This window comes from Formica exsecta, unplaced genomic scaffold (assembly GCF_003651465.1).
Source record: "Formica exsecta isolate Colony F162 unplaced genomic scaffold, ASM365146v1 scaffold458, whole genome shotgun sequence".
In the NCBI taxonomy this organism is placed as follows: domain Eukaryota; kingdom Metazoa; phylum Arthropoda; class Insecta; order Hymenoptera; family Formicidae; genus Formica; species Formica exsecta.
In genome coordinates, this window is record NW_021851814.1 from 32,423 (window position 1) to 56,802 (window position 24,380).

Genomic DNA, 24,380 nt, shown 5'->3' on the forward strand with positions numbered 1-24,380 from the left:
TAATACCAAACACGATACAAATCGGATAATTTTTAATCAATTATGTAATTAAAATTATGATTACTTATTTCATTAAAAATATGTTATCAACCGTTCCTTATAAACTCTGTACTATATAGGCTAGATGGCATTGCCGAAGCCTCTCTTTTTCTTCCAATAAAAAAAAAAAAAAAATTAATGATGTCTCGTCGGTGTCCGTGATTTACATACACATATGTTTAAATTATAGTTAAAATTATACGTGCAATTAAATATTGTATGATGATCAATAATAATATAGATAACAGAGTGAATAAATAGACAATATGTAAGACACGGGTGCCTGTTAGACTTTGTGAGATTTGAGTGAAGCGAGGGGGGGATTTAAGGCGGGAGGAGGCACGAACCAAGCATCCATCTCTTCCGTGGCAGCGGCACTCTACGTGCGAGCGAGAGAGAACGCAAGGGGCACGAAACAGAGTATGTCCTTTTCTACGTGGGCATCGGCCCCCACTCCTTAAATAAAGGCAAACGCTCGGTCTAGATATACTATGTCTATGCTGGCGACAGCCAATGGCAAGGACAATTCTGGTGAAAAGTGCAATTCTCATAGGCTATCGCTCGCTAACGACAACGATAACCGTCGCTAAGATGTTTAGGGAATCCTGCTATTGTCCGTCCTTATATTCAAGATCGTCTTAAGTATATTTCGTTTATCATATTAGCGGGATAGAGAAATAGCATGATTGTCAATTCTTGTTTGACATTACATTATCTTTTAACAGTCTTAATCGTAGACAATTATATTATATATTCATAGACAATTATATTATCTTTCTTCAATTGTACCGATATCGCGTAAGCACATACGAGTACTGGTATATGAAAGCATATATATAAATAATACATACAGAGGTCTCCATCGTCTCTCCTGTCGACCCTTAACTGGCGACCATAGACATAGTATATCTAGACCGAGTGTTGAGGAGTGGGGGCCGATGCCCACGTAGAAAAGGACATACTCAGAATCCTGCTACTGATTGGTCAATTCAATGCTATTCCACGAGTAGGATTTCCGAACACATTTAAACGGGTATGCGTCGATGTCGTACGTCACATCCAGCATCCAGCTGTCGTGATCGACGCGAACAGATGGACATATACTGGATTGGGAGCGCCGAGTCATAATCAGCGAAACGGCTGGTCGGGACGCAGGACGATCCGCGGGAAGCTGTGACCTTTTGAAATGGCCACCGCGGGCTGCTGTATCGGGGCGTTTTTGGTGATATTCTCGTTGCTAATGAAGACAGGTGAGGTCAACGCACGATTACATTGCGACAAGTATGTATATTGTTACCGCCGTCCTGGGCGGGGCATATATTAACCCTTTCTCACTTTCAATTTTTTTCGTGTGTATCACGAATGGGCGGGAAACTTGAGCGAAATGTAAAAGATAAGCGTGCGAAAAAGCCTTTATTTTCACTTTACGTAAAAATAAATATTTCGAGAAATACAATTTATCATGAGGTTTATCAATTTTGTCAGGAAAATGATTACAGGAAGAGAAAGAGAGAGAGAGAAAATATAAAAATATGTAGAAGAGAAATGTGCTTATTATTTTCTTTCATAGAGAGAATTGTATTTGTCATTGTCATCATGCCAAAGTGCAATATATGATTATTATATCAGTGTGTGAAATCATAAATAATAACAGCAACAATAAATTATAAATTATACATATTCTAATAGGCAAGATACTTGATATAATAAATGGAGATAAGAAGCAATTAAGAAAACCAAATAGTAAAATTTATAGTTGCTTTCCATTTACATCAAGACTCGGATAATTCTCACTTGTGACGTCATAACTCAGTTGAATGCACGTTCCTTTTGATGCTAGCAAGTGAGATTTAACTGAGTTTTTACGTGGTTTCTGCACACGATCGAGACTGTGTGCTTTAGTGAGTCTAATAGACTCACATTAAAAGTGAGATTATGAATCTGTATTGTTATGTGATAGCTTTTTGTTACCAAAATAAGCAGATCAATGACGTCATTGTCTGAGTATGAAATACTCACATAACTATCTCAGTATCACTTGAGTGCAAATGGAAAGCAACATATATTTCATTTGCTATTGATATTGGTAATTTTACACAAATTCATAGTCTATTTATTTCGATGATATAACTAAAACAACTTTGTATGCACTGTTCCAGTTATAAATAAACTTAACTTCCATTAAATATATTTATAATAAAGTCAACATGCAAAGATGAACTTCAATTGAATGGAATAAACATGAAGATTTACAGTTTACAATCATGGAATTTATATAGTATTCATGACATTTATTCTTCATTCATTTAACGCAACAAAATCACACAGAATCCATTGCACAGTCTGATAAATAATATTTTTATTCAGGACATAGCATCCAGTGCTATCAATGTACCAGCATCAACAACGAGGATCCTTTTCAATGTAATGAATTTCTAACAAGCGACGTGGATCTCCAGCCGGAATCGTGCGACGATGTTTACGGAGCGCGATATTGCGTTAAGCATGTAGGCCGTTTCGAGGGTAAACAGAGTAGCGAAGATATTTTGCACAATCTTCTTGGCTTGGGAATCTAACACCGGCAATGCAGGGGAAATTAATTAGAATCATATGCAGCAGATCATACACAGATTAAGAACGGGCACGCCGGCGATTCTGTATTTAACTGTATTAAATTCTTTTCAGATTTTTTCGCTGCTCCGGAACAATGCTTACACTTGTGTGAGATCTTGGAACGCGTCCACAAATCGCCTATAAGCGATTTTTTTGATACATATACGCGCTTTATCTTATAATGATAAGACCTCCTCATAAATTGTGTTCCAATGATCCAGCACATGTATAAAACACATTTACTAATCCAAACTATTTTTCTATCATTATCAATCATTATATAACATGTAGATCATCATTTGTGTAGGGGCATGCAGTTAAGAGGGAGACTTATCTATTATTTTATGATACATAATTGGAAAATGCTCACATATAACATCAATCACATGTAATTGATCGGAAATTTAATCATTGTTTTCTTAATTAATTAAGCAATTACCTTGGATTGCTATCAATGCGCATCAGAGGATGAATGGAAATGCATGGACAATGGATTGGTTAAAAGTGCCTTGGTGCCGACAAATTGTAGTCATGTTTATGGCGCGCGTTATTGCGTCAAATCAATCGGCCGTTTCGGAGGTTTTTATATCATGTTTCAGCATTCATTCATGTCAAGTGTGCACGAGTGATTTTCCCTTAAGTAGTATTATTTTTCGAAGCAGAAAGAAATTTTTCCGAATTTTAATCATTTTGTAATATTTGGTTCTAGTTTCAGAAATTTCAAGATTAAAGTATACTAAGAAGTTTACGGAATTTACAATATTTTTAAAAATATATTCCTTCAAGTATTGATCTTCTGCCATATTCTCTGCTCTGAAAAATGTGTGATAATTACTTTATTATGCATCTTCTTTTTGGACATTGGAAATAATTTAATAAAAAAAAATCGGTTTTTCACTGTTGAAAGAAATCGATGATTAATATTTTTCTGCTTTAAAAATATATGAATTATTGTACAAAATGTGTGTAAAGGATCCATAATCTCTTCACTTCTCTGTATGTCACGACCATGGCTATCACTTGCTTTGTAAAATATGCACAAATTCCATTCATCTCTCCATTTTCAGTAGTATTTCATTTTTCTTCATCACTGATTAGAGCGTGCCTTTCTCCATAGCATTAAACTGCTTCACTTTGATATCAATTCATATCAATTAGATAATACAGAATAGAACTTTTGTATTATCTAAATTAACAATAAGACATAAATGCTCAGATAATAGAACAGTTGCTTCCTAGATACTGCTTCAAAACATAATAGCTTCTATCTAAAGAAATTTGTCTCAATCTCTATTTAAAAAAAAAGAATGTTTACTCTTAAACTAGTACCCATTATATTAACATTGTATTCAAAAATAGGTGGTATCGGTACAAAGCGATTTTGTTCAGCTGTCGACATGGGAAACTACTGCGATTACGTGAAGCAGCCGGGTGATAAGTTGACCTATCGTACTTGCGTTTACACGTGTACTGGTCACGGATGCAATCCAGCAACATCTTCCATGCCGAGTGCAACACACACATGGATTATGCCTGTAGGTTTACTGGTTGTCTGGAGAATGATGTTTCACAGGTAGAAGATTCTCAACATTTTTTAAAGCCTTGATGGCTACTCAGTCTGATGAATTTGTTGTTCACTGTAATCGATGAATCTCTTACTTAAGATTTTAATACTTAAATTTTATTTCATTGCAACTTGTTTATCTATACCTATTTCAAAAATTGCGCAACTCTTATATTATAGTACAAAGACTCTGATAAATAATTTTCCCATATCACATAATGTCAGGGAAAATGTTTTATAAGTTTTTATTTACACTTTTTAATATATTTTTTATGACTTGAATTTAATATTTCAATTTTAAGCCAGTAGTTATATTTGTATATTTTATATATTTAATATCTATATTCTTCATATATATATTTAATAGATATTAGATACTAGCAAAATAATATCACACTAGCGATAATACATATCAAAGTGACTATATCCGTCTATTTGACCAAAGTGACTGCATCCGTCTATTTGACCAAAGTGATTGTATCTGTCCATTTGACTTATAAGTAAAAAAAATGCTAAAAGAGCATTATATAATTTAACAATACATATAATTTATTAGAGAAAGATATATGTTGCAAATATCAAATTTTGAAATAAACAAAATATTTGTGCATCATGTACTATACTAATAATAAAATTGTTTGCATATATACTGATATGATTAAATATTCTTGTTTATTTTATCATGAAAGTTGCCATATATCATACATACAATATTTTCTCCAATATTTTTGTATATAAATTTGTCGAACAGGTATGCGCTGGCAATAAATTTATCTGTAATATGCAAGATAATAAAGCTCTTTGGTATTTTTTTCTGTTTGGTATAAGATCGTGTGTGGTTGGATCTTAATAATATATATATATATATATTCGATCGATATATAAATATTACATATAAATTCTGATACAGGCGCATATTGTGCGCCACAATATTGCATTATAAGCATTTATAATTCATAGCAAAATTCATAAATCTCTTGCATTGTATAATATCTATCATGAACATGAATAGTTATCTTTTTTATATATCATGAAAATTGCTTTGGCTATAAATGTCGAAAATATATACTTATATAAACTATACTTTGCAATACGTATTTTTTTATACTGCCTGTAAAATGTACTGCCTAATACAACACATGTAACTCTGCTCTCTAATGATGAATGATAGGTGTGCGTATTTAGAAGAACGTCTCAACGAAATGTATTATTGGCGTGTATATTAAATCTACAGTTACAAGTAAACAACTAGTGAAGAAAGACTAGGGAATGCTACGTCACATGTTGCTGTATCAGCAAGTTTCAGGACTTATATTTACTATGTTCACACTATGCGATTAACGAAATCTTACACTCACTTGATCACAAGCGATATGTGAAGTGTAGCATTCAGGTACTATATTTATCGATCCACAATAAAATTGCACACACTGTATGAAAAATACATATATAAATGTATAAATCATTACATGATTTGATTATTGTTCTTAAGCAGAAATATAATTCCTTACGGTTTTTGCAACCACAAGATTAATGCTAGAAATATTCTAATACATTTGCTAGCATACCGTTTCTTTAAGCAAATTCGACTGAAATTAAACCCACATCGAGTATAAATGCCGCCTTTCTTAAAAATATATATATGCAACTTTTCTATCATGGCATTGATTGTACATGATTTAATGATCTTGCACGCACATATATTACTGCACATTTACTACATAAGAAGGAATTTTAAGATAAAATCTTCGAAATTATCGGAATTAAGTATAATAAATTTATCGTTGCATAAGTTTGAAGATCTTATTGCCATCGACATTACGGCAGCGTAGATGGCAGTGAAAGATATATGCAATAGCAAAATGCTTAATATATTAATATGCTATCCTACTTGTACGTAATACGCCACAGTAGCATTATAGAACATTGATGCGTAACATGACATTTATCTGTAATAGATCAGCAACAAAATTAATTTTATTCTTTGCAAAGATAAATTCAAATAAAAAGAATTTATAACATACATGATAATATGTAAAGAAATACTGTCTTCTACGAAATTTCTTTCTTCTAAAGATTGTGTGTAGTAATATATTAAATAATATATTAAATAACCAATAAACATGAAAGAGAGCAATAAAAAAAATAAACAAATGATTAACAGACTAGTATCAACATCGTATCAGTATCGTTCTCAGAAAAAGTACAATGTGTCATCAAACTATAATATTATATATGAATTATTCATTCGTCAAAGGATACTGTGCTTTCCTTAATTTTTTAATCGTGTACAAATCCTTATGTAGATATACATACATATATCCAACTTACGCATCCAGCTATGTGTGAACAGGTACGATTTTCACGTAACAAATGCAGCCTCTGCTTTCTCTGATCCCTTGTGGTCAATATCAACGCGACAAGTTTTATTCTATATAAAAATTGTAGACTAACAGAAAGTCAGTCAGAATTATTCTGTGCGAATATGTCTTTGTGTATATAAATATCATAGAGCTAAAATGTCTCAAGCATGTTGGTAAAAATTTCTCAAAAGCTTAGGCTTTTTCTATAAATTGTTAGTAGTGCACATATATTCTACAGATTTTAAGTAACTGAATGCTAACCATAGTTTAGCAGGAAAGCTGTGCAAGAGTCTTACTTAAAGCCAGTGTCGAAGCGAATTTGCTGCAGCTGTTATTTGTAAGCTTTATTGGCGCTGCAATTTTCGTATTTGGTCCTCTAATTCCTTGACGCGCAGTTGACTATTACCAAGCTGCCGTCGTACTAGCCTCAATTCGTCGGTTTGACGAGCAAATGCTAATCGAAGTTCCGCTTCATTGTTTGGGATATCCACATTCTCCATAACTTTATTGTCATTAAGCGGAGACGATATAATATTCTTCTAATAGAAAAAGATATTGTCAAATATAAATTATAACATAATTCTAAATCATATGCTATATTCGTACCTGCATAGCGACATTTCCAAACTTCTGCTGTAGTTGTTGAAACTTTGTGCTTTGATTACTAGATGTCTTCTGACTTTTTTCCGACATGTCGTGTAATTCCACCGGTCTATAATCCGGTATGGTCTCGGTAGACAGAAACGCGAATTTCTTCTTGTTATTCAGATCAGTAGTCTGAGGTAATTGCGGTTTGTATATTCGTGGCTTATGCGTCGAGATGCTTCCTCCTGATAAAGTGCACAATATTCATTAACATGATTGTTCGCTAAAATTATATTGTTGCATATAAAAGGTATCTTATTTTAACTGATTCATCTAAAAATATTGTCGTTAGATATGCTCGAAACCATTAAATTTTTATCTGCAACATTTTTCGATTTCACCAATAATTTTAAAGATATTCATGTGCGTCATTTAAAATGGGATATCCTGTATACATCATATAGCATTAATTTAAAAAATATGAAAAACCTGTTTTAAGAGAGATTAATATTGGCGGATTATTCATGCCGCTGATCCAATCTCTAGCCGACAGTGCGGGACACGTTCCGATTGTATCAGGGTATAGATCTTCTTGGAATTGATCACTCTGAAATATAATATAATACAGCTTTTAATCGATAGAGCTTTAAAAGAAATAATTCAGATTCTTATTATAACATTATATTAGATCTATGAAAAAAAACAACGTAACATTAGAAATATGAACTTGCCTTTCGAGGTACTATCATCGAGATTGGTTCACACATTCCGCGAGTCGCATGCAGCTTGTAAAATCTGAACACCTCACATATAGCAGTATTGATGCCTCTTTTTGGCATTACGCCTAATCCTCTTTGAGGATTTCCAGATATAAATTGACTAAGGTAATACAACCAAGGTGCTTCGTTAACTACTTCGTAATAGCGAATATTACCATCGCCCTGCAAAAAAATAATAATGGAGTCTTAAATGGTTCATATTGTATACATATTTTATATTTTTACCTTTCCTGCTAAGAACACCATGTTGGTATCGTTATCGTAAAATGGGAAGACCACCCCACTCGAGGAATCTATCGTTTCACATATTAGTGGGACAGTTAGATCATGTTGACTCCATATTGCGTACTGTCGGTCCGAATGTCTGCTAAATCCAGTAGTCAAGAGACGTCCAGAACTACCGAGGAATACAACCTTGCTCGCTTTAGTACCGGCATGACATACCCCTTCCTATTCGATATGATTGATGTTATTTATAATACGAAAAACTTTATTTTATAATTTAAAAACAAATTTTAATTTGTAAAAATAAATATTATGTATTTTTTTATATTATAACAGACTTTTTATTATACACAATATTTCAAAAAAGAGGTTCAGGTTTCTTTTACAGAGCTTTGTCACAAGTGTTTGTACTTACCGAAACGACGATACCGGATCTTGGTTCGAAAACGCGCAATTTTTTATCCTTGCACGTTGTTGCCAACAAACTGCCATCGCGATTCAAGGATATACTGTAGATTACATCGGGATGCCTGTCGATGACACTCACTGCCTCGCATCTGTTTACATCCCATACGATAACAAGATGATCGAAGCCGGCGCTAAAGAGCACATTCTCCGCTACCGGATGCCATTCGATATAAGCGACGCGTCGTTTGTGCCCTTGTAACTCCACCAACCATTCAGTCAAATTTCTCGACAATCCGCCATCGGGTACATGCCACAATTTTATCTAGATAAAGACACAAATGGACGCATTCAATATTTTCAATCTATAGTTTGCGTAAATTTCCCGTTCATGGAAAGATTCTTTTCAATCCGGTATGCAAAACGTTTCTTACAGTGCAATCATCGGAACAGGATGCAATGATGTTGTCATTAAATGGATTCCATTTGATGTCCAAAACAGGACCGGTATGTCCAGTTACTCGACTGGCATTGAAGTCGAGTCGTCCGGTCTGTAAAATACAATAAAATAATAAAACGAATATACTATGATAATATTAATAAATACGCGATGAAACTTATGATTAATTAATCATGAATAGCCATTATATTTAAGATGCATGCTAGTTTTTTTTATCAATACTGATGCCTGGGATAATCTAATTGTATTTCTTGACCATACATTATATAATACAGCCTTTTTTCCAAGTAGGACAAGAATCAATAAATCGATGTGGCACGGAGAGATAACTCACACGATCCAACGATAATACCAGGAACGCTCCGCCACCCGCAACCTCCGTTACAACGGCCAGAAACTTGGGGTTTACCGCGCAGAATTGCGAATCATGGGCGTTCTTCGTGATCTTGATGTTGTCGTAGCATTTCTCCCTTTTGGCTGGCACACCATAAACGTGTCGAAATTTGCTGCTTCGAACGCCGCGGAACCACGACTGCAAATATGTTAAGTCCATTTTTATTTTTCTACATTAATTTCTTTTTTAAATCTAATGCTTCACGAAAACAAGTTGTCGAAACAAAATCATGTAAATGTGTCATTGCGAATTTGCGAATGTTATAATAAAAATAATCGTCAATGTATATAGTATAAATCATGATGTAAGAAAATAAAAAATAATAAATAAATCATATATTATATATATTATTTAATATTAATTAAATATTATTTTATTCATAAATAATATTTTCTTACATCATGGTGTAAATGTATATCCGATTACATCTTTTCCATCTTTTCGCCGCAATAAACTCGCGTTGCATTGCATTTCTGAAATACGAGAGCGTCTCGTGCATTGCAGGATATAATATGCGCATATGATGATATCGGAGAAACGTTCAAGAAAAAAAACATACTATTCATATATTATCTTCGGCAAAACTCTCTCTTGCTCAGAAACCGTGAAAAAGAAAGTTACCGGTATCGTGAACGGAAATATTGATACCGTGTTATCAACTGACAACTACTAGATTTTCAACGACCGCTTCTGAAAATAAAATCGGGAATCGATGATACGCAGTGAAGCAATAAAAATGGTCGGAAGACAAAATGTAACATTACACTTTATGTAACATTCTTATTATAATGTATTGTCGTACGTAATATAATCAATTCTGACGAGTGAATTATGCGACATAATTGCGACTTTTCAAAATGCCCTTAAAATTAAAAATAAGATACTTGTCAAGTACTCGTATTATATTTCTTCTACTTTAGTTTTAAATAAAGATCTCATTTTTAGTCCCGATACTTTTTTTTTTTCTTTTTGTGTCGCTGTTTCTTAATTGCCTCGTTGCATATGCACATGGGGAAACAGCAAAGTCGCACGTGAATGTGAAATTTCTCGAATTCGCAAGTCGACGTATTTTTACTGGCGCGTGCAGTGTAGTGCGGCGAGACAGATCGAATTATGCGACTTTTTCTCATGAAAAAAAAAAAAAAAAAGAAAAAAAAAGAATTAAACGGGTTGCAAAAACATAGGAATTTGCTCAAAAATAGAGAAGAAAGATCTCCCAGATGTACTGAGATTCGAGCCATCTCTTTGATTAATTTCAAGTTGAAGATTAAAAGTCTGCTTCTGAAATTAAGCAGAGAATCTGAAATGTGCTTCTCGAAAAGTCGATCAATTACAGTCGCTTATAAATTGGAAATCACCGTTCTTTGATGTTCCTACAAAAATTAACTGCAAATTGATCAAAGAAATGGTAGACAAAAGATGGCTCGAGACATCCCGTGCACTAACAATAAGTATGCAAAATATTATAGCCAGGATCTCAATAACTGGTACATTATATAATATGTTATTGTCAACTCCTTATTGCGCAGATAATGTAAAGAAGAGAGACGTGTGATACTTTATATCCTTGCTTATTCTACCTGAATCGTTTACCACAAAGGATGCACGTTGAATTTTCACACACATGAGTTAAGAAAGTGTTTTATTTTTTTTTTTTACAAAAGACCTTTTTTAATCATTATCTTAAAATTACATATAATAGTTTTTTATTATCACAGCGTTAATCTAAAAAGTATTTACGCACGCATATGCGTGCGCTTGAATAACAAGCAATTGAAGCAAATGCAATTCACGACAGTAATAGTAGGAATGTAACTCGCTTATTCGTAATTAAAACCACTGGAATGCAAATATAATTGCAATGATTATACGTATATGAGTACAAGATGTAATCACTTACGGTATCGTATTTTTTTTTTTTTTTTAATTACTCTAATCTTCACATTATTATTCTGAATCTCTATATAAAATATAAATTACAATATTGCGTTTCCAAATAAATATTAATCGATCATGTGTGATTCTTCAAAAATTTATCCTGTGCTACAAAAAGGAGAGAGGGGGATCATCTCGATAAAAAATTATATCCATTGCAGTATAATATTGCAAACCAGAAGTAGGATAAAAATAGCAATTTTAAGAATAAATATAGAGACGTTCCCGGTTCCTATTCATCTGTCAAACGTCGCGTTTTCCACGTCACTTGCTTACAGCTGAAACGAATTAAATTCATAATTTGTAAGAAAAAAGATTCTCCCCGATTCACAAAATTCTTAGATCTCTGCACACATTTGTACAAAAATCTTTTAAATGTATTGTATGCGTTGTAATTTTTCGAAATCGATCTTACAAATTACAAGCTTGATTTGTTCCAGGCATAGACGTCGTACTTTCCTTCGATTTTACGATCTCGAGGCTCTACTCACCTGCTTATTGTTGGTCATGTCTGACGTTAGACGGGAACTGGAGACAGCCGGTGCTCGACGAGTACACGTGCGCGGTGAGACGATCGTCGCCAGTGCACAACGGGGACACGGTAATCGACAAGCCGGGACCCATGCATGTGCAGGTGGTTGAAGAAGTAGAGAGAGAGGGAAAAAAGAGAGAGAAAAAAAGAGACACAAGAGATGGATAATATTGCAACCAACTACACAAGTCGTTCTCTCACGTCGCGCTTACTAGAAGAAACAAAGGGAAATGAAACACGCGTCTAATTAGCAAACCATAAAATCATATATAAAGTGGCATGGCTGTATGGGATAAAGGTTTCTTTCATGGTTTACACGTCATGCGTGCGCTATGTATACATAGGGTGTCTAAAAATCACCGGATGTCCGTTTAATGACCAGATCTCTATAGCCAATTCGATAAAAAGTATCGAGGCATAGATAATTTTCAAGTTACAAGCGATTAAGAAAGAAGGGCTTTTTTGAAATGTGATAATAGTATATAGTATATTTTTTATCTTTGGACGGAGTTTAACAAAAGTTTGATTTATGGCTTAATTATATACAAGGATAAAGGATGATCCCCGTCGACCTTTTTCTTTTCAGGAAAAAAATCGCTTTTAAATCGGCTAATTGTATAAGATTAAAATATCTGTCGTTAAAAGGACACGCTATATAATGTAAACTCCACTATGGACTGTACATTAAATAGTTTCGGATTAAAAATGTTCTCTCGACAGTATCATCAGTTTCTACCTTTAACGTACGTGCATTTCACCCGATTTTGTTACCCGAAGAGATTACGAAATCGAATGCACATCGAGAATATAATATATAGGGTGAGTCACTAGAAATTGTCTTCTAAGATATCTTTATAAATATTGATTTTAGACAAAAAGGTTTAAGATAAAAGTAAAATTATTTTAAAAAAGCTACATTTTGGTCGTCTTTTTGGTAGTTTTTTTTTAGATGCAGTTTCAGAAGGTTTTTAAGGTCATTTCAAGTTTTTTCAAGCTCGTTTCAAAATCACTCCATGTTAACGTGTCATAGATCGTTCGTCTTTTTATCTTCCACAATTATAACTAATTAAAAATAGAGTTTTCCATTTAAAAAACTTGAGATAATCTTCAAAATTTTTTGATGCCTGCATCTAAAAAAAAAAAAAAAAAGTAGCCCTTTCAAAATAATTTAACTTTTGTCTTAAACCTTGTTTAAAATTAATATTACTGAAGATATCTTAGAAGGCAATTTCTAGTGACTCACCTTATATATGCACAAACGGATATGTATATATTATATCAATTACGCTTGGATTCCGAAACTGATGACTTTACTTCAAATCTCATTCCTGATACATACATATAAATGTGCCATGCGGGGAAGAAATAAAGTTGCGTTTCACTATCTCTCGCGTGACACTTATAGCGATTGAATAACAAAGGGATTACGAAATCGAGAAAGATTGCGAACACCACGTGCGCTCGCGCAGAGTATCAAGAATACGTAATGACAGTTCGAAACGTTCAATCGCATCAGCTGTTCAGTTTCTACTGACGAGTGATTGTCTATAGTGTTGAGTATTCGCGCGGAATCTGACGCTTTCTGTCACCGGATATTCTGTCATCGCGTCAATTTGCGTGTTATCATTTTGCAACTGATACTGTTACATTCTTCCTCTCGAATATACATTTACGAATTATCAATAGAAATAATTACTCGAAATTTGAGATTCATTTAATTTAATTAAGCTCTTAATTCATTTAATTAAGCTCTAGACACGGTAAAATAATGGCACGTTTTCATTAAAGAAATTTCGAGAAAAATATTATGTTAAAAAAATTTATATAAATTTCCAGAATTATTTAGCATTGTTTTTTTACAATTAGACATGTTTATGTATCTCTTATATTGAAAGCGGCGTGCGATAAAAAATTATATGTTGATCTCACCGCTTCTTATCATTTCTTATCCTACGGTAGAGGGTCTATATAAACTATCGCATGCATACACGTCAAACATAGCAACGAAACACAGACGATAAATGAAATATTCCTGTCGTTTGTTTACATACTATACGATTCTACCATGGCATCAATTTAAAATTCCTTCACACGTGAAATGCGATACTAACTAAATCGAAAATCGCGATTATACTAGAGTGCGAAGCAATTTGTAAATTTACAATTACAAGTAGTAAGTAACATTATTAAAAAAATAAATAAATAAATAAATAAAAAATAAAAAATCTATCTTCTACGTTAAAACGTCGAAGAATAGCAAATATCGTACAGACCGTAAAGCATAGCGCACTCGGTATAATAACTCGACGCAAATAATAATGATCGCCTTTGTACTCACTTTACCGCTAGGCTTGTAACAGGCCCTCGCGTCTACCATGTTGTTCATGATCGTGTGCTGTTCCTCGATGCCGTCGAAACCCAATTTCTCCGTCAGTTCCTCCCTCGTACGTATCATCTCCCGGTGGACGACGTTGTATCCCATAGACCTCGCGATCCCCGAGCAAAACTTCTACCTTTTTTTAAGGACGCTTATTTCTTCCGGAAGTTGATTTACAAAGTCAGTTGACGCGCGCGACCGAAACCGTTCGTCGCTTCACCGGCATCGCTTCTCCCCCTCGACGTCTTCTTACCGTTCCGTCAATCGCGAAAGTACCGAGAGTACAGACGCAAAAGTCGAACACGTGCTGCGAGTGCACCTTCGATCGGAAATTTGTTAATCGCAAACTCATATATATAAACACGCACACGCGCACGGTATCGATCTGACGTACCGCGTGTAAACACCTTTCCTGCGTGACACGAACGGACGCCACAAAAAGTGACAGACAATGATCCCCTCTATCTATGCAAATACTGTAGATAATAAATACGTCCAACTCTTGAAAAATCCTTTGTCTTGCAAGGCAACCACTGAAACAGCGCCATCTATTAATCTGAGGTGATAAACTCTTGCTTCATAGAGTGTTACTGGCTGGGTAACAATGTAAATGATAAATAAAAATACGTATATAATTGTGAGATATTTTCTTTAATTTAACATTTTTTGTAATAATAAACCTTTTCTTCTTGCTATCATTAATTTTATTAACATAGGCTTTTAATAAAACGTTAAAATATTTATCTAAAAATATTTTATAACAATCGTTACATATTTTCCTTAATATTACAATTTGATATTAATTTTGTTTTAACATTTGATGTACTTTCGTTAACATTTCCAGATTCCACACGATGCAAACGATCAGTTTTCATTAATATAATCACGAACCACTTAACTACGAGACAAGCGTTCTCCTCTACTAAAAAAATACTAACAACTCAGGCCGCGTGGTAGCGCTAGTGCGCTGTATTGCCTGTTTTTAATCAAAGTTGGACGTATTATTATCTGCAGTATTTGATCTATGTTTGCGTAGCTTTGAGAGTCACGATATACGTAATATATCTAGAAGAATAAGTTTGCACGACTGTAAAATATATATATGCACAGGAGAATCGACCAATCGCGCGTCCAGACTGTGCGGGATGCGCTGATTGGCTCCTGGTGCAGGGATCCTAGAAATTCCCTATCCGATAGCCAATCGGCACGTTTGACTATTTTATATTTCGTACGACGCACTGATTGGCTATTAGTATAGTTTGTGTTGTATATGACAAGGCCAGCTCGTATGCAACACGACTTATTTCACGATGACGTCACCGTGTAAGGTTTATTTATAAAACAGCCGACGACGTTCTTCGCGTATTCGTACTTTGAACTTATTCGTGCACCTGGCGCGTCACAGAAGCCGCAAGCCACATTCGTGTATTCGCATCGTCCTCGAGAAAAGTACGTGAATCTATAAATAGAGCTTGAGCCGACAAACAAAATTCGCTGTCGTTTCTTTCGTCGATCGTCGTTCACGTCAGCGTGAAAATTGTCACTGCTGTAAACAGGTTGGATTATTCGATAGAGTTACAAATGTTCTGACACATCAAAAATATCTTTGACTCCGCGATTTCTGATACTGCTTATCGAAGATATCTTTGGTGCTGCATTGTTCTAAAGGATCTGCCGGTATAGTCTTAAGTCTAAAAGCCAACAATTCATCATCGCGGTTCGTGAATCTCAACGACGTGACTTCTCTTCGTAAGCGCATCGTGTCGGAAATTTTTGACAATTGATACGTACTTACGGATGAATTTCAACGACTGATAAGGCTCTAAATTTCCGCGAATCTCGCGTACACATCTCGTCATATAATTGATTTGTTCGAGATTCCACGTCATTTCGTTTTATTCATCACGCAGAGAGATCTTATATATACTTATTGTTAGACAGATAATTAATGTCGCAGTACTATGAGTCAACGATTTTCTGTTTTTTTTTGTATAATTATCGCGTATTCTATTACAAACATTTTATACAGACGAAAGTAGGAAGCGTCATGTTACAATCGTGATAGATAATAAAATTAATTCGATAAAGAAAAATTTCAAAAAGTTTAAAATATAATAAATAAATATCAACTTGTGTGTTTTACATTATTTTCAGGTACTCGCATACATAAAAGCAAAATTAAAAATAGACATGAGTTTACAATGGACACTCGCTGCTGGTTTCCTCTATATCGAAATTGCTATAGTTCTTTTTCTGGTATTACCAGTAGCTTCGCCAACTAGATGGCAAAAGCTCTTCAAATCTCGCTTTTTACAAAGTATAACCAACCAAGCTTCCATATATTTTATAATTCTGCTTGGTGTCTTGGTTCTCTTCCTATTGGATGCTATACGAGAAATGCGAAAGTATTCCAAGACTGGAGATCATGGTGATCACTCTCATTTAAATTTAGAAATGCAAGGTAAATTATTTAATGTATATATTTCGTATTTATCATGTATTAATATCACATTCTTATCTATTAATTGCAGCATCGTTATGTCTGTTTTTTTAAATATCGTGTTTCTTTTTATAGAAAACATGCGACTGTTTCGTGCACAGAGAAATTTCTATATATCCGGCTTTGCGTTATTTTTGAGTTTGGTGATACGACGTCTTGTCACTTTGATATCCACTCAAGCTACATTACTCGCTCAAAATGAGGCAGCCATGCGACAAGCTCAGTCTGCAACCACCACAGCCAGGAGCTTACTGTCACAGAGGACAATTGGGGAAAGTGCACAGAATGATTCTAATGAAGCACATGACAAACAAGTTTCAGAATTGAAAAATCAGATCAAAGAGTTGCAAGCTAAAAATTTGGAACTTGAAAATAATTTGACCAAAGAGAAAAAAGATAAAGAAGCAATCAAATCACAGGCAGATTCACTTGCAAAAGAATATGATCGTTTGACTGACGAGCATGCAAAACTTGTGCAGTCGAGTAGCGATAAGAAAAGCGATTAAACATGAATATTTTTTTCTGTTTGTTTTTTTATTTTAATATTTTGCTCACATTAAGCCTAAAATATTATCATATTGTATTTTTTGTTCCATAATTTGAACAAGATCCACATTTCACGAGTTACTGTTGACATATATTTACAAGTTTCGTTAAAAAGTTGTATATAAAAATATTAATATTGTAATGTGCCTCATAATATATACTATCATCCTTTTTCCAGTTTTGTGCACTTTCTGCATATAAAAGCCTATATTTTATGCACCCATATTTTGTTATTACAATATTCTTACATATAAGTTAATTAAAATTCATAAGTCAAAGAATTTTATAAAGAAAGAAAGCTGTCAATTACTTTATATTTTTTTTTGCAAAAGTGATACAAATTTTAATAGCAAATGTCAATTTTAATCATTTTATACACTATATGAAAATGATTTCAATTTCTTACTAAATACTGCACATGCAACATCTTAGATGCACACATCTTAGATAATATATTTCAAGTACTTCCAATTTTGCATTTGCAACATTTTCTCATTTTATATTTACTGATAATCTTACAAAATCGTATATTAGTATTATTTTCCATAATGCTATACTGTTGTAGACCCTTATTTGGGTCATATACCCCAGATTATGCTGTATATATTTTGATCTATGAATAGAATGTACTGAGAATCTCAAAATAACAAGTTCAGGTTGTTTTTCATAATGCATGCTTTCCTACATAACTATTACAAACCTATTATTTTAATGAACAAATCTTGTGCCTTATACAATATTATATTGTATTTTGTCATCCAGCTGTGGAGAAAAACGCTATTAAAATGTTTTAAAATGAAAGGAAGAGCTTTGTGTTTGATGCTTAACAATATTTATCTTGTATACGTAATATTTTTCACTTTATTATAAATTGTAATATATATTTTTCATATTTATTTTTTACATTTTTCTCCATGTGTTTTTTGCTTTATACTACTTTCCATCAGCAATGTTCTGCTAATTGTGAAATTAGAATAAGCACTTCAGAGGCATTATATCTTATCATACAATTTATTATTTGTTGACTAAATGTCCTTTGAATCCTTGCTGTAATCTAAGAAGCGCATAAGTAGATACATATTACGAACGCGCTTCAATCACACGTGTATAGTGCACATTCAGACAATTTGAAAATTCTTCTACTAAGTTTGAACATTTGAGAGTCTCCTTGGGATGGTCCTGGAAACACTTTATGACTTTATTACTACCTTCCAGACATGGTTGTACTGTACTCTGGACATCGACACTTTCTTGCCCTATAATAGTAAATTATATTTAATTTTACACAAATCTAGAAAATACAACATTTAATCTTATATTTAAAGCATTGATTTAATATCCCTCATATTCTTAAAATTGATATAATTTGTTCTCGAGCAATTAAAGCAAAATATACATTCTATTTAATTATACATGAAATTAACTTTTTCAAGATATTAAAATAAGAAATAGATTCTTAATATCAATAAAATTGTTATCTCGGATATAACGGTAAGAGCTTTGTTTGATAAATATATATAATACAAATAGTTAACAAATCTCTAGAAAATAAATTACGTTCTTAAACGATATCTAAACTCTCACCAGTCTTAGTTGTAGACGTTTCAGTAATAGCTTTCTTATGCTCGTCCTCCAAGATACGATTAATTTTCTGGTAACCCTCCTCTAAGTTCTGTAATCGCTTGTGCCAGTATTGATCTTGCTTCTTCAATTCTTGTTCCATGTGTTGTTGCATTTGAAGTGCGGACATTGTTAATTCAGGATAATGCACCGGCTGTCCGGGTGTCGCATCAGTAGCGGGAGGACTAGGAGGTGCTGGGTGCTGGCTCGGCGAGTCGGCTTTTGTAGAGGGTTCGCCGATCTCTGAACCGTCCCGTTGCGCGAGACGCTGCACAATCGCGTTGGACACCTTGATCACCCCGACTTCTTCTTCATTCGAAATGGTCAACTTGCGAGCACTCTGACCGGAGCCCATCTTCGGGGTCCTAGCTAATCAGCTCGCGGAAACTTCACAATTTTGAGAGTCACTCTGCTCTTAATCTACACAAAAATAATCGTCTCTTTCAATGCGATTACTTACAGCATCATTTATTCATAATCTTATCCAATCCATTGACAGCGGCGAGCTGTCTTTCGCAGCTTTGTCAAAAAAATGAAGTTACATAAATATTCTGAACGATGGCCCATCCACCAGTTCCACTACCTTCCAGGATTGCGTTCCAAAATCTACTCATCGGAATAATGCAGCGTTTGGTTGACCAATCAGGATAAAGAAAGCAAAAATGTCTTTGTTTTGATTGGTCAATCGCACTCTTCTTTTGCTCGACAAGTACATTTTCGAATGCAAGCTGGTATGACCATATTTAATCCGACCACGAGGTTAGTGGTTGCTGTCTTGTTCTATTGGATTATTTTTTTCGTATATTTTTTAATAATTGAGAGAAGATATTTTAAGGATATCCCAAATAAAAACTTTTGTTCAAACGCTGGATTTTTCCTACAAGTCGGAAGGAAATTAAATTTTATCAAAAAAGAGATCGAATTCTTTGAAATATAACCTAGAAAGGATATTTTCTGTTTATAATTTATGTATAAAAGCATAAAAAATAAATTAAGGATATAAATAAGAATTTATATATAAAGAAATAAAGAAAAAAGAAATTGTTAATTAAAATACGAATAATGAGATTTTGTTTTAAATGTCACATATGGAATGTTGTTGCGTGTCTTTATTTATTAAAAAATTTTGCTGAATTTATCTAGAAAAATTCTATATATAAAAAAAAAAAGAAGAAAAACGTGATATTACCTTTAAAAAATCGGTATTCATAGAAAAACAGTGCACATAGATGTATGCTTTATGAACTTTTTACTTTTTAGCTATATATAAATCCATAAAATGGAGTATATTCCAGTTTCTGATGCAGCGCAAACTAAGAGCGCGATGTATGTATATATGCTATACAAGATATTCTGATGAGATAAAAATTAGTTTTTGCATGTATTAATGATTGTTCTTTATTTACAGCCTTTGCTGCGAATGTGGGACTGTTATCGAGCCAAACCCTGCCAATATGTGCGTAGTATGCTTGCGTAATCACATCGACATTACAGAGGGAATTCCTAAACAAGCTACCTTACAGTTCTGTAAAAGCTGCGAAAGGTTTGATATTTTTCAAAAATTTTTTAAACTTGGCATTCATGTATGAATAAATAATGATCAGATTGTTCAAATATTGTATTCATATGATAGATATCTTCAGCCACCTACTGAATGGATTCATGCTGCATTGGAATCCAGAGAGCTCTTATCACTGTGTTTAAAGAAATTGAAAGGATTAAATCGTGTAAAATTGATAGATGCTGGATTTATATGGACAGAACCACATTCCAAAAGATTAAAAGTAAGTTCCTTGTATGTAACACAATTAAAATTGAGAAGAAAATTATGGCATTTATGTATAACTACTAAATTAAAATTATAATTTAAATTAATATTGAATTAGGTCAATTCAATGTTAATTCAATTGTTAATATGAATTGATACTCGAAATTTATATATAAATGATACTTGAAATTTATATATAAATGTATAATTTGTATAATTTTTTACATATATTTGCATTTAATGATTATATACATTTGCTATAGATAGTATTTATAATAAAATCTAATAATAAATTAATTATTTTTAATATTTTTCTTAGGTAAAATTAACTGTTCATGCAGAGGTACTTGGTGGTGCAGTTCTACAGCAAGTATTTGTGGTCGAATATATGGTGAATCATCAAATGTGCAATGATTGTCACCGTACAGAGGCTAAAGATTATTGGCGTGCGAGTGTAAATTTCAAATTTTATATTTAAAAAGAAATTGAAAGGAATTTAAATGCCAATTGATTATACATAACTTTTTTATACATATGGCATGTACATATATATATATATCTTATGGTCTTTTACAGGTACAAGTTCGGCAAAAAGCAATCAACAAGAAAACTTTTTTTTACTTGGAACAGCTTATATTGAAACATAAGGCACATGAACAAGCACTGGGAATAAAGCCTATTCATGGTAAATGAATATGAGAACTTTTGTAATATCAAATAAGAATTACACGTATAAATTTAAAATTTTTTTTAAATATTTACAGAGGGTTTGGATTTTTTCTATGCAAATGAAGCTATGGCTAGAAAAATGGTTGATTTCTTAGTAACAGTCATACCTTGTCATTATGAACATTCAAAAAAATTGATTTCATACGATTGTCACAGTAATGTTTACAATTACAAATTTACATATAGGTAAATATATATTGCAATGACACGCATTTTAATTTTATTTAATAACTTTTATACATTGAACAGCGTCGAAATTGTTCCAATTTCCAAAGATAGCATAGTCTGTCTACCACGAAAGTTAACTCAGCAATTGGGTGGAATCAGCCCTATTTGTTTGGTATACAAAATTACAAATTCTGTGCATCTTATAGATGTTTCATCAGGACAAAGTAAGTCATTTTAGCACTAATTATAATATATAAAAATAATTTAATTAATGGCATATAGCAATTTCATCTTTCTAGTTGCTGAAGTAAGCGCAACTGTCTACTGGAGATGTAACTTCAACAGTATATGTAATCCGAAACAATTAACAGAGTTTGTCGTGATGGACATAGAACCAATAAAACATACAGATATAAAAACTTTCCCAGGGCAAGGGTCTATCTCTAAAAAAGTAAGTTTTGTATGAAATATTTCAACCAACCACATTTAATTGTCTACATTATTTAAACTTATTGAAAAAAGAATTTGTATCTGCATTATTTGATGATCAGATTCTAGAAATAATAAATGTATTTCTGTAAATACATTTAATTTATCTTGTAAAAAAATATATTTTTTAATGAATATTTAAATTTTTCACACATTATATGTATGATTGTAAATAAATATAGACATATATATCTTGTTTACAATATCAGAAATTCGTGATGTGTAATTCACTATAGATGAAAATACATGATAATTAATTTTTAGCACGTCACAGCAGATGCGTGGCTAGTAAAAGCATCCGAATTAGGGATAAATGATAATCTAATTCACACACGTACACATTTAGGCCATGTACTTAAACCAGGTGATTCGGTTTTGGGGTAAGATTATAAAAAGTAATTTATAATAAATTTACAGTATGTAATAATATATAAATAGTAATAATATGTAAATATTGTGCCTTGTGAGAAGCACGGGGATTTCGAGAACGTGTGCCGGGAATTTAGGAATTCGGGCTCCGCTCAGAAAGAATCACCACTTTTGTCGTAGTATATATATGTATTTGTAACGTAGTTTTTCAAATATAATTTGTTCAATTCATATCTTCTAATTAATATGGTTCATCAATCTTTGCTCCAGATTATGTCTTATGTTTATCGCGGCATCGAATGTTTGAAGTGTCCAGTATGTGCTAGACTTAGATTAGATTAGATGACTTCGCGATACTGACTCGAGCTTCACTCAGACTGTCCGCAATTGATAATTACAATTGTGTGTGTTTCGTGATATACTATTCAATTTATAATTACGATTGTCCGCCGCCCGTTCGCAATGGATGGTTTCATTATCTCCCCTTCGATTAATTTTTCGAAGAGGATTGCTTGGCGACATGACCATATATGATCGTGACAAATAGGAATATATATAAGTTGTTTCTTTTTTGCACTATTGTAGTTATGCTCTGAAAAATAGTAATATAAATGATACCAATTTCGATAAACTAAGCGAAGATGCAGTACCCGATATTATTCTGGTAAAAAAGATTTATGGCCACGATAAGGCTGCCCGTCGCAGAGCGAGAGTGTGGAAGTTGAAACATATCGCTGACGAAATATTCAGCATGAGTACCGAAAATAAGTAAGAAACAATATATGTACAAAATTTAAAATACATCTTGTGTACTGTAGATTATCTCACATGAAACGATTTTAATTTACAGCGAGTATAATGAATTCCTCGATGACTTGGAAGAAGATCCGGAATTGAGGCAGAACATTAATATATTTCGAGATTCTAGGAAACAAATTCCTGTTGATACTGACGAAATAGATCCGAGTATTCCGCAGATTACTCTTGAAGAAATGCTAGACGATCTTGTAATCGAAGACACCGAAATGGCCGAAGTTTCCGAATAAAAGAACATATATTTGAAAGAATAATCTTTTGCAAATCACATTTTTTAAAAATGTAGTCGCGAAAAATTTTAAAATGCTTTTTTTAGAATTTGGCAATGGATCGCTATCACCATCTATAATAATAATTTATCACCATTTATAATAATGTTTAATATTGTCGGATTATAAGAAATCAATCTATTATTTGTCATATCGTTTCGACGATATATATATTTTATGTATAAATTCTAGAAAAAAATAAAACGGATAATGTACATAGATAAGCACAGTTGAGCTTCTTTTTCCATATTTATGCGATTATTGAAACATTTATAGAATGTATAATGTTCATGCGTTTGTAGAATGAGCAATCAGCATGTTCAGTAAAGAATATCGTTATTTCAATCTTGAAATGTAAGAGTAAGTAAGACAGATACATTCTGGATATGTTTTCACGCAATGATTTGTTTACACAGATATTAAATAGATTCCTTTGTAAATACATATAATGTATAATATTTCATAAATATTTTTGTCAATGTGTATGTTGGATCAAAGTTTGCTGTATAATAAACAGTTTCAATATAGAAGAGGGATAATGATGATAAAAGTGGGGAATTATCTTAAAGATATAATGATGCTCTACTGTACATGTACAATCGCTTTTTGTTACTACAGTGAGATGTACTGATGTGGACTCAATCGTGTCAATATGCAGTTCTATAAAGTATTATTTTTTGCACTTTTATTAAAAGTTGCAAATAGTAATGGAATCAATTATGAAGGTATGAAAAAATATATTAATATAATTACTCTATCAGTATTTTCATATCTCTCGATAGTTTTTTTATTAATTATATATATATATTCTAAACATGTGTTTATTATGATATCG

General features: G+C 32.9%; 6 protein-coding genes across 12 annotated transcripts in view; 4 read left to right on the forward strand and 2 right to left on the reverse strand.

Moving 5' to 3' along the window:
- The first annotated feature begins 1,083 nt into the window (after nt 1-1,083).
- Nucleotides 1,084-4,347, forward strand: LOC115240872 (U-scoloptoxin(05)-Sm1a). The gene is made up of 3 exons (XM_029816279.1): nt 1,084-1,289; nt 2,407-2,562; nt 4,012-4,347. Exons 1-3 carry the CDS (start codon nt 1,226-1,228, stop codon nt 4,227-4,229), a joined length of 438 nt encoding a protein of 145 aa, XP_029672139.1. The 5' UTR covers nt 1,084-1,225; the 3' UTR covers nt 4,230-4,347.
- Nucleotides 4,348-4,874: 527 nt separating this feature from the next.
- LOC115240873 (coronin-2B-like) lies at nt 4,875-14,711 on the reverse strand. 4 transcript variants are annotated; one of them, XM_029816282.1, is made up of 10 exons: nt 14,233-14,347; nt 11,854-12,105; nt 9,368-9,565; nt 9,008-9,124; nt 8,584-8,898; nt 8,169-8,393; nt 7,896-8,105; nt 7,654-7,771; nt 7,186-7,409; nt 4,875-7,118 (listed from the first exon to the last, which is right to left on the reverse strand). In XM_029816282.1, the coding sequence occupies exons 2-10, from the start codon at nt 11,869-11,871 to the stop codon at nt 6,924-6,926; spliced, it is 1,620 nt and encodes a 539-aa protein (XP_029672142.1). In that variant the 5' UTR covers nt 11,872-12,105; nt 14,233-14,347; the 3' UTR covers nt 4,875-6,923. The 4 variants fall into 4 exon arrangements, with proteins under 4 accessions (XP_029672142.1, XP_029672141.1, XP_029672140.1 ...); XM_029816281.1 differs by lacking the exon at nt 11,854-12,105 and having other exon boundaries at nt 4,875-7,115; nt 14,233-14,711; XM_029816280.1 differs by lacking the exon at nt 11,854-12,105 and having other exon boundaries at nt 14,233-14,710.
- Nucleotides 14,712-15,543: 832 nt separating this feature from the next.
- LOC115240964 (B-cell receptor-associated protein 31) lies at nt 15,544-17,534 on the forward strand. 3 transcript variants are annotated; one of them, XM_029816440.1, is made up of 3 exons: nt 15,544-15,720; nt 16,426-16,732; nt 16,847-17,534. In XM_029816440.1, exons 2-3 carry the CDS (start codon nt 16,462-16,464, stop codon nt 17,275-17,277), a joined length of 702 nt encoding a protein of 233 aa, XP_029672300.1. In that variant the 5' UTR covers nt 15,544-15,720; nt 16,426-16,461; the 3' UTR covers nt 17,278-17,534. The 3 variants fall into 3 exon arrangements, with proteins under 3 accessions (XP_029672300.1, XP_029672298.1, XP_029672299.1); XM_029816438.1 differs by having other exon boundaries at nt 15,577-15,827; XM_029816439.1 differs by having other exon boundaries at nt 15,622-15,948.
- Nucleotides 17,535-18,153: 619 nt separating this feature from the next.
- On the reverse strand, nt 18,154-19,533 carry LOC115240965 (MICOS complex subunit Mic19). Its single transcript, XM_029816441.1, has 3 exons — nt 19,398-19,533; nt 18,902-19,324; nt 18,154-18,573 (listed from the first exon to the last, which is right to left on the reverse strand). The coding sequence occupies exons 2-3, from the start codon at nt 19,290-19,292 to the stop codon at nt 18,398-18,400; spliced, it is 567 nt and encodes a 188-aa protein (XP_029672301.1). The 5' UTR covers nt 19,293-19,324; nt 19,398-19,533; the 3' UTR covers nt 18,154-18,397.
- Nucleotides 19,534-19,556: 23 nt separating this feature from the next.
- Nucleotides 19,557-23,764, forward strand: LOC115240962 (60S ribosomal export protein NMD3). 2 transcript variants are annotated; one of them, XM_029816435.1, is made up of 12 exons: nt 19,557-19,696; nt 20,198-20,263; nt 20,346-20,480; nt 20,571-20,721; nt 21,025-21,159; nt 21,282-21,390; nt 21,470-21,620; nt 21,684-21,826; nt 21,902-22,053; nt 22,356-22,471; nt 23,046-23,228; nt 23,311-23,764. In XM_029816435.1, exons 2-12 carry the CDS (start codon nt 20,217-20,219, stop codon nt 23,504-23,506), a joined length of 1,518 nt encoding a protein of 505 aa, XP_029672295.1. In that variant the 5' UTR covers nt 19,557-19,696; nt 20,198-20,216; the 3' UTR covers nt 23,507-23,764. The 2 variants fall into 2 exon arrangements, with proteins under 2 accessions (XP_029672295.1, XP_029672296.1); XM_029816436.1 differs by lacking the exon at nt 19,557-19,696 and adding an exon at nt 19,802-19,820.
- Nucleotides 23,765-23,896: 132 nt separating this feature from the next.
- The window catches only part of LOC115240961 (sphingomyelin phosphodiesterase-like), a 4,723-nt gene continuing 4,239 nt past the window's right edge, over nt 23,897-24,380 (forward strand). Inside the window, exon 1 of the mRNA XM_029816433.1 lies at nt 23,897-24,270. Coding sequence (XP_029672293.1) covers nt 24,198-24,270 — 73 coding nt within the window. The 5' untranslated portion in view covers nt 23,897-24,197. The remainder of the gene's footprint in view (nt 24,271-24,380) is intronic.